Below are 10,054 nucleotides of genomic sequence, written 5' to 3' on the forward strand. Positions count from 1 at the left end.
TTGCCCACCCTGTACAACAAAAGTTGATTAAGATAAAATGTTTGTTATGTTAAATTATAGCGATATGCCGAATTTTATTAATGTAGGATATAAAAGCAAAATGTGCAGATTTTTAAATCATAAGATTAACAAAATATTTTCGATCTAATCTAAATTAACATAAAAGCTTATTCAATGATATCACCACCAACACTAACACATAATTCAGCCCTTTTCCGACATTATTTATAACTTTTTCTAATATGGTCCAACGGAATTTCTCTAATAACAGTTTCAATTTTTTGTTTTAAACAAAATTTTAAATTCTTTGTAAATAGGATTTGGGTCGTTCTCAGAAGGGCTAAAAAAGTGTCCCTCTAATATCAAATCTTATATACTGAGATAAGTACATTCATTCGAGCAAAAAGCTATATGGTGAGACTCATTAGTATTACTTCATTAAGTTACATTAAAGTAACAAATATTTTATGTACACAAAATTCAAAAATTTTTAAAAGTTGGTTCGCACTTCATTAAATATTCAGGTGTCCCTCTGGTAAAATTGCAACTAAAACTATTTCTAAATCGGAAATAAAATAGTATTATATCATTTTATTACTGTCTTTTTTATATGGGGTAATTAACAAATCGATTTGAAGATGGTTTGCAATTTCTTATACATTTTAGTTTTAAATTAATCTCGAAAATGTTGTGTCCCTCGTTTTAATCTCAACTCCGTTACCACATCTTCTAATATAAATATTCGTGTCGCCATGGTTACCCGGCTCATTGTTAACACTGCATAGGGAAGTTAATATTAGTATGACACTATAACTGTTAAAAAATATAAAATTGACACGCTGAATATATTCAAGATTTTGATTGATTTCTACAAATATTTTCTGGCTATTCGGTTTCTTAACTCCGTTACCTGTCGTGAAAGGTAAAGTTTAAGTGATTTCTTACTGTAATTACATTAAGTAAATTACTAAAAAATATACGAACACGGTATGCAACTATCAGCATAAAATCTAATTTAGTTTAATTTTGAATATTTTTGAAAGCTCGTTTTCTCAACTCCGTGAATTTCAACTCCGTTCTTTCGGATTCTTTTGTTCCAAAATGTGAAAACTAGAGGTAAGGTCTTAAGTGAGGCTGCGGTTACAACATCAAAGTAAAAGAAAATATGCAATTAAAAGAAGAGGAATGCTTTGAGAAAACTGAGAGCGCAACGAAAAAATGATCCTGAGGCTTATGAAATTGCTAAATTGAAGGAAAGAGAGCGGTATCATCGCAGAGTTAATTACGATAAAATAAAAAAGATATCAATGTTAACAGATCCAGATAAAAGACGTAAAAGGGAAGAATTTAGGGAACATAGTAAGAAACTTACCAAGCAAAAAAGGCAGCTAGAAAAACACCAAGTAGTTACAGAATTGATACAATCTATTCCGAGATACATATATGTTGCACCTCAGGAATATATCCCATCAGTATCGGTGTATAAATATAGTGAAAAAGAATCTGTCTGTTGATAAAATCTTGATCCATATGGATTTTTCTAAAAATTACTTCTGTAAATATACTGAAAAAGTACAATCTGCACACTTTGGCTCTTTAAAGCATCAGATATCTTACAATTAGATATAATTGTGGCGTGGTAAAGTCTGTCAAGCAACCTTACCACACTTTTCATACCTTAGTTGTATATTAAAAGTATCCACACCAGATTACGATACTTTAGTAAAAGTCTTACAAAAATCAATAAAAGGGATCAAGATCTTTCGTATGGATGAAAAACTAATCCCTATGATCGACGAACTGATCCCAGAAAATATTCCTACGTTAAAGGTACGATGAAAGTAGCCTGGATCAATAAACTAAGGAATAGACTTACAGAGAACTGACATGTCTGTGTTGTGAACCCGGCCAGCTTTGCTCACACTATAACTTGGATCTAAGGTGTATAGAACAGCTCTACGTTATAGCGTTGTATATACAGATTCATCATCATTGGATGATGAATATGATATGCCATTGAGTTTAGTACGCAATAAGTTGAGATGTTAGGAACAAAACTTAGAATTAAATTATTATTTGTCAACTCCGTTACCTCTAAACTTAACATTATTTTCATTATTTAATTAGATTCTCAAAGTACAAAACTTTTGTTATACTAATATGTTTTCTTCGATAAATATATAACCTAGAAAACTAATTACACGAATTTTTTTCTTATAAACCTTTTTTCCACCCTTTTTGAGAATGACCCATTTACTAATACCGACTTGAACTGCTCTTTGCATCCATTGCGTTCGTTACTGCAACAATTTTAGATGAACATGATGCGGGGTCGGCATAATGTTCATCTAAAAGCTTTTTTTCCTTCCTTTTATTTTCCACATTGCCCGTTTCCAAAAACAACTCTCTTAATTGTTTTTTTATCTACTAAAATTCCAAATTTTTCCTTAAATTGCCTTAAAACTGCATTGTAACTAATGTTCCACAATCCATACTACTGCACTATAAATATTTTATGTTGTAATGTAAACATGATCAATTAATATTTGACAATAGGCTAAAGGTAACCTATCAAATGATAATTGTTAGTTTACTCAGATCATTTGTTTTTATTGTAAAACGGAATATTACAAAAAAATGTTCAAGAAAAAACTTTTATATGCTAAATTAATAAAATTCGGCATATTGCTATAATTTAACATAACAAACATTTTATCTTAATCAATTTTTCTTGTACATTGCTAAGAAAGACCACTTTACCTGCAACGGTTAACAAACTTCTTGCGTTAACTTTGGTACTTTGAGGATATTTGACGTAAAACTTGGTTATATTTCGTTTTATGACATCCAGACTTTAATTGCAAAAGATGGAATTTGAATTCAAAAATGTATCGTCAATTATACCTTACGGGGACACAATCCGGGGACACACTGTATAATTTACAAAGCAAAAACAAAACAAAATAAAAAAACATTTAACAATTCGTGAAATAAATTTTACAATCTCTCAATCATAATATTATTCTCTTATTTCTAATAGTTTCTAACAATTTCTGCTTATTATTATTATTATTGCTGCCGGGCTGACGAGAGCGACCCCTCTCATTACCGCGACCTATAAGATCTATTGTAACTTTAGCCCTCCAAAGGTTTAGGGCAAATGTAGGTCCTTAATGAACCTTAGTATTGTCCTGAGGTCTTGAACCTTTATGTCGGTAGGTAACAAGGGAGTTTTACCGAAAATGTTGTGTCTTAGACGGCCTCTGGCGACGCAATTGCACAGTATATGTTCAGCAGTTTCTGACTCGTTGTTGCATAGTCGACAAGTTTGATCCTCAGCTTGTCCAATGTGGAAGAGGTAGTATTTTAAGGTGCATACACATCAAGCGAACGAACGCCGAACAGCGAACAAATGCCGAACACCGAAAGCGAATTCGACCAATATCTACTTACGTTAATACTCAGGCGAATCAAACGTTTGGTTCGCCTTCGCATGCGTTCGCTCCGAGAGTGGTACATCAAAGAAAATCGGATTTTGGTGTAGCCGGATTTGTTATTCGTGTGCTTAGAGTGTACAAACTTGCAAATGTTGAACAAACGAACAACAAACGTTCGTTATTCGGAGTTCGGTATTCGTTCGCTTGATATGGATGCACCTTTAGGGGTGCATGGCCGGTCAGGTAGCTTGAGAGCGTTCTTAGATCCCCTTTGCTGAGGCATAAAACCTCTTTGGTTTTGTTTTGCGACGGAGTTATCATACTCTTCGCTTGTCTGTAACCTGGAAGTTCTTTCCAGCGTAAGGCTATCTTTGAAACCTCCCAGTTGTTAATTATTTGTTTTAGGTGGCTTTTTTGTAATCCACAACCAGGTTGGGGTCCAATGAAGAGCGTGTTCGCTGCCTCTTTGGCAAGCTTGCAAGGGCGTAGATAAGGGGGGTAAAGAGGGTAATTACCCCCCAGAATAAAGAAAATGTGTATTTTTATATATTTTTTTTAATTTACTACTACTTTTATTTAAACTAAATCTAATTTAATTAATAATTATAATGAACAAGAACAACGCCTCTTATATCCGAACCTACTTATTGTACCCCGAGATGCGAGCTGTCTCGTCGTCAAGCAGACCTGTAGGTATATTGTGTATATAGGAAGCGTTGACAAGAATCGACTTGTTTAGAAACAGATCGACTTTTTGTCGCCTACTTCGGTAGTTGGACGAATACGGCTCTTTTATGTTGGACGGAACAAGAAAATTCAAAGGCGTCCGTCTGGAATGCGGGAAGTTAGCCCCCATTTTTGATTTTTAAATTTTTTATTGTTGTTCTAGATTGTTCTAGAGTTGTTCTACATTGTTCCAAAGCGGCAAATCGAAAAAATAAAAACTCCGAGAGAAAACCGAAAAAACGGGTTTTTTGACTAGCCCCCCATTTTTGGAAATATCAAATTTTCTTTGTTGTTCTGGGTTGTTCTAGTTGTTCTAGTTATTGTTCTAGAAAATCAAAATTATGGGATACAGCATTACGAAGTTATAACTAAAAATAGGTTTGGCCACCGAAATGTCTAGTTGATTGCTGTGACCATTAGTTTTTAGTCAATCTGGAACAGCTATTATTTTCACTAGAACAATTCTCTTAAGGGCACTTTACTCTTTGAAAATTTAAGTTTCTGGAAGTATCAGTCAGTAATTCTTGTGTCACCGGTTTTATATTACACAATAAGAATTAAAAAACATAGAACAATCTAAAATAACTCAAACTTTGACCGGTGTGAAGACAGCAGTAAAAGATAGCAGTAAAAATTTCCGATGATACCCGAACGCCCATAGACGTCCGTAATACCGGACAGACGGGGGCTCAATTTTTTCGAACAAAAAAACATTACATTATCAACTTAAGAAGTTAATTACAGTATATTAAAAGTAATTAATATATTTATCACTAATATCTAGGTACAATCAGCAATTTTAATTAAAATAACTGGCTCCAGCTCCCTTATTGGTTCGAAGATCCGCACCAAACTTTATATACGCCTTCTAGACATGATAAGAAATATATTTATCGAAAGAAATTCCACTTGCAAAGGGTCCGCAGGGGGGAACTACCCCGCAGTAGATTATAATTTGCTCTACCGCCCTTATTCGGTCAAAGATCCGAACCAAACTTTACACAAGTGATCTAGACTACCTTAGAATCAAATATCCGTTAACAATTTCTACTTGCATAGGGACCGCGGGGGTGAACTACCCACCAGTAGATTTTAATTACCCCTACCGCCCTTATTCGGTCGAAGATCCGAACCAAACTTTACACGAATCTTCTAGACTACGTTAGAATCAAATATCCGTTAACAATTTCCACTTGCATAGGGACCGCGGGGGTGAACTACCCACCAGTAGATTTTAATTACCCCTACCGCCCTTATTCGGGCGAAGATCCGAACCAAACTTTACACAAGTGATCTAGACTACATTAGAATCAAATATCCGTTAACAATTTTAAGACATTCTAAAATAATTTAAAAAAAAATTAATATTATTATGAGTCATCTGAATTATTGGGATCATTACATTTGAGATAAACTTGTTTTCTAATCAGATGCTTTTTGCACATAAATTCATAGCACTCATCACATTTTTTTGTTGTATAATTATTTTTAGCCCTACCACATAATTGGCATCGTTCTCTGATTTTACTTGAACGTGGATCTGTTTGCTGCGATGTCGATGGAGTGTCTATATCTGTTGGTTCTTGGAGCTTTCCCTTTTGGGTTTTAACTACCCTGTTGGTTCAGGGTAGTTATTTGGCTTCTTTCAATCAAAAATCCGTTCATCTTCAATGCCAAATTATTTAGAAAATCTTTTCTAAATTGCGGCTTTGCTTTTATTTTGTCGCTGAAACTGTACAAAATATGGGCATTTATTCCTGCCATATTTATTGTTGAAAAAAACGAGGATTCAAATTCGAATTTATTTAGTATAAATATTAACAATATTTATATAAATACGTCAGCAGTCTTAACTTTAGTACTTAACAAAAAAATCATCGAACATCCAGTTGTTTACAGAACAAAAACATTAACATTAACCACCAAAGTCACGCAAGTGTATGGTGTCGCACAAATGGTCAGAGTACGAATAGTAGGCCTTCCGAATTAAAAAAGTTTTAATTTTATTCTTGAACAGTTCAGGAGGCAACCGAGCAATGTCGTTCGGTATTTTGTTATAGAATTTTACTCAAAGAAATTTAAAATGGCACTGACTTCGACCTAGTCTACAAAAGGTCGGTCTCAGTTGGGTACCGTTTCTAGTCCGATATTTATGTAAAGTGTCATGAGTCATGACTAATAAAGTCGTCGAGATTTCGCCTTACAAATATTACACATTCCAAAATGTACAATGCCGGAAAGGTCAGTATATTATGGTTTGTAAAGGACCTACGGCAATCATCCATGTATGTTAGCGAGTTTATTATGTTACGAACCTCAATAAATGTTGCTTGATCAATGGAAAACCCACAATCAGCAACATTAATTAATTATTAATTATTTCCCATATAATTTTACCCGAAAGGATAAAGTCTATGCAAGTGAAAATTGTTAACGGATATTTGATTCTAACGTAGTCTAGAAGATTTGTGTAAAGTTTGGTTTGGATCTTCGACCGAATAAGGGCGGTAAGGGTAATTAAAATCTACTGGTGGGTAGTTCACCCCCGCGGTCCCTATGCAAGTGGAAATTGTTAACGGATATTTGATTCTAAGTTAGTCTAGATCACTTGTGTAAAGTTTGGTTCGGATCTTCGCCCGAATAAGGGCGGTAGAGATAATTAAAATCTACTGGTGGGTAGTTCACCCCCGCGGTCCCTATGCAAGTGGAAATTGTTAACGGATATTTGATTCTAATGTCGTTTAGAAGATTTGTGTAAAGTTTGGTTCGGATCTTCGACCGAATAAGGGCGGTAGGGGTAATTAAAATCTACTGGTGGGTAGTTCACCCCCGCGTTCCCTATGCAAGTGGAAATTGTTAACGGATATTTGATTCTAATGTAGTTTAGAAGATTTGTGTAAAGTTTGGTTCGGATCTTCGACCCAATAAGGGCGGTAGGGGTAATTAAAATCTACTGGTGGGTAGTTCACCCCCGCGGTCCCTATGCAAGTGGAAATTGTTAACGGATATTTGATTCTAAGGTAGTCTAGATCACTTGTGTAAAGTTTGGTTCGGATCTTTGACCGAATAAGGGCGGTAGAGCAAATTATAATCTACTGCGGGGGAGTTCACCCCCGCGGACCCTTTGCAAGTGGAACTTCTTTCGATAAATATATTTCTTATCATGTCTAGAAGGCGTATATAAAGTTTGGTGCGGATCTTCGAACCAATAAGGGAGCTGGAGCCAGTTATTTTAATTAAAATTGCTGATTGTACCTAGATATTAGTGATAAATATATTAATTACTTTTAATATACTGTAATTAACTTCTTAAGTTGATAATGTAATGTTATTTTGTTCGAAAAAATTGAGCCCCCGTCTGTCCGGTATTACGGACGTCTATGGGCGTTCGGGTATCATCGGAAATTTTTACTGCTATCTTCACACCGGTCAAACTTTGCTGATTCAAATTGTTCTAGATGTGTTTTACGTTTAACACGGACATTAATTTTGCAAAATCGCCCTTTTTTTTGTTGCTCTAAATTGTTCTTGTTGTTGTAGGTACTTAAAATGTTTATTTAATCACTGCGGCTTTAGTTCTTTTAAAGTTTTATATTAAAAATTAGTACTTACACCAATTAAAACAATTCAGAACATCACTAGAAAAACCTTAAATTTGAGTTGTTGTGATATTGGACAGGTTTTGTTGAATCGGTGAATCCAACCTTTAATATAATAGTAGTTTTAAAAAACTAAAAAAATATGGAATAATCTGACCATCCTAATTTTCTAAAAATCACAAGCTTCACCTTTCTCTTTAAACTTATAATAGTAAAACATAAGTTGCGATTTAAAGTGTATTTTATTTTGTATAACACAATTGGTTATTATTTAATGATTTAAGAAAAAATCCATACAAGTTGAAGAAGCAACAGAAATAAATGCACAAATGTGCATATATGCGTGTAAATAAGTTCCGTGATATTAGTCTATTAGATGATTTAATTTATTTAGTTATACGTTACTTTAGAATAAATTTTTGTACAGTTTTTGTGAAAAAATGGTTATTGTTTTGTTAGTTTAGTTTATTTAATAATTTATTACTTAGTTTTACAAAATAAAATACACTTTAAATCGCAACTTATATGTTATTATTATAAGTTTGAAGAGAAAGGTGATTTTTAGAAAATTAGATGGTCAGATTATTCCATATTTTTTAATTTTTTAAAACTATGTATTATTATATTAAAGGTTGGGTTCACTGATTCAACAAAACCTGTCTGATATCACAATAATTCAAATTTAAGGTTTTTCTAGTGAAAATAACAGCTGTTCTGAATTGTTTTAATTGTTATAAGTACTAACTTTTAATATGAAACTTTAATAGAACTAAGGCCGCAGTGAATAAATAAACATTTTAAGTACCTAGTACAACAAGAACAATTTAGAGTAACAAAAAATATGTGATTTTGCAAAATTAATGTCGGTGTTAAACGTAAAACACATCTAGAACAATTTGAATCGGCAAAGTTTGAGTTATTTTAGATTGTTCTATGTTTTTTTAATTCTTATTGTGTAATATAAAACCGCTGACACCAGAATTACTGATTGAAACTTTCAGAAACTTTAATTTTCAAAGAGTAAAGTGCCTTTTAGAGAGTTGTTCTAGTGAAAATAATAGCTGTTCCAGATTGCGTGAGCTATAATAAGTATATATTTGTAATATGGAATTGATAATAGAAAAACTATGGTCACAGCAATCAACTAGACATTTCGGCGGCCAAACCTATTTTTAGTTATAACTTCGTAATGCTGTATCCCTTAATTTTGGTTTTCTAGAACAATAACTAGAACAACAATAAAAAATTTAAAAATCAAAAAATGGGGGCTAACTTCCCGCACTCAAAATTTAGGCGATTGTAGATTTCTGAAGGAGATTTTTGAAATTTTTTGTTGTGATAAATCAGAATGTACCGCTAATTGTGATAATTTAAAGTATTGTAATTATTCTAAGTTGTATAATTGGATATGAATTAATTTATGTATTATACACTTTTTCATTTATTTAAGGTTATAACTGTCAAATAATATTAAAGTTATGAAAAAAGTTCTTTTTTTAATTATATTTTATTAATATTTCGTATTTATGCATATAAATTATTTTCTGGGGTTCTTATTTTTAACGAAAATCCTTTAACTCCTTGTATCCCTATTTGTCTCATCAATTGGATTAGGTTAAGTGTGTTTTTTGAATCTAATGAAGCTGTATCTAAAAATCCAATGAAAACAGCACAAGATTTATTGTTACATAAACTGTAAGTGAGTAAATCAGCGCAAATTCCCGTTATAAAATTTGGGATTGGTAGTTTTTCATAAAAAAATGTATCATTAATTTGAGGAGTTTTCAATGTAAATATTGTGCAACTTTCCTCTTGCAAAGGTTGATCTCCCTCAAACATAGTCAATGCAGAAGAAGTTACTCCATATATCTTCGTTGATTTCCCAACTATGTCCATAATGTTCAAAAAAATCTCTCCACTACTATAATTGGGTTTATTTTCACACACAAGCAAGTAAGTATTAATATTTAAATTATATAAACTTAATCCTTGTTCTGTCGATACTTTGAATGGTCTTAAATTCTCGTAGACGCATTGTTTAAATACTTCTATAATTGATTTCGTGTTTATTATTATTAAAACATCTATTTTAATTTTAGAGAGGTTTAATGTTGAGTCATCGTCCCATCTAAACGGATTTCTACAAAAATTACAATTAATTTTAATTTTTCCATTATTTTAACTTACGGGGTGTAAGGTTCCACATCATGGAAGTCATCACCGTATAGTGATCTACTCGAAGGAATTATTATTTCACCAAAAACCATTTTTGAAAGACGTTAATTTTAATTT

General features: G+C 32.7%; 1 protein-coding gene across 1 annotated transcript; it reads right to left on the bottom strand.

Moving 5' to 3' along the window:
• Nucleotides 1-9,250: 9,250 nt before the first annotated feature.
• LOC111420753 (Proteasome assembly chaperone 1) lies at nucleotides 9,251-10,035 on the bottom strand. Its single transcript, XM_023053788.2, has 2 exons — nucleotides 9,950-10,035; nucleotides 9,251-9,902 (listed from the first exon to the last, which is right to left on the bottom strand). The coding sequence occupies exons 1-2, from the start codon at nucleotides 10,027-10,029 to the stop codon at nucleotides 9,287-9,289; spliced, it is 696 nt and encodes a 231-aa protein (XP_022909556.2). The 5' UTR covers nucleotides 10,030-10,035; the 3' UTR covers nucleotides 9,251-9,286.
• Nucleotides 10,036-10,054: the final 19 nt, after the last annotated feature.

Source organism: Onthophagus taurus, chromosome 3 (assembly GCF_036711975.1).
Source record: "Onthophagus taurus isolate NC chromosome 3, IU_Otau_3.0, whole genome shotgun sequence".
Taxonomy (NCBI): domain Eukaryota; kingdom Metazoa; phylum Arthropoda; class Insecta; order Coleoptera; family Scarabaeidae; genus Onthophagus; species Onthophagus taurus.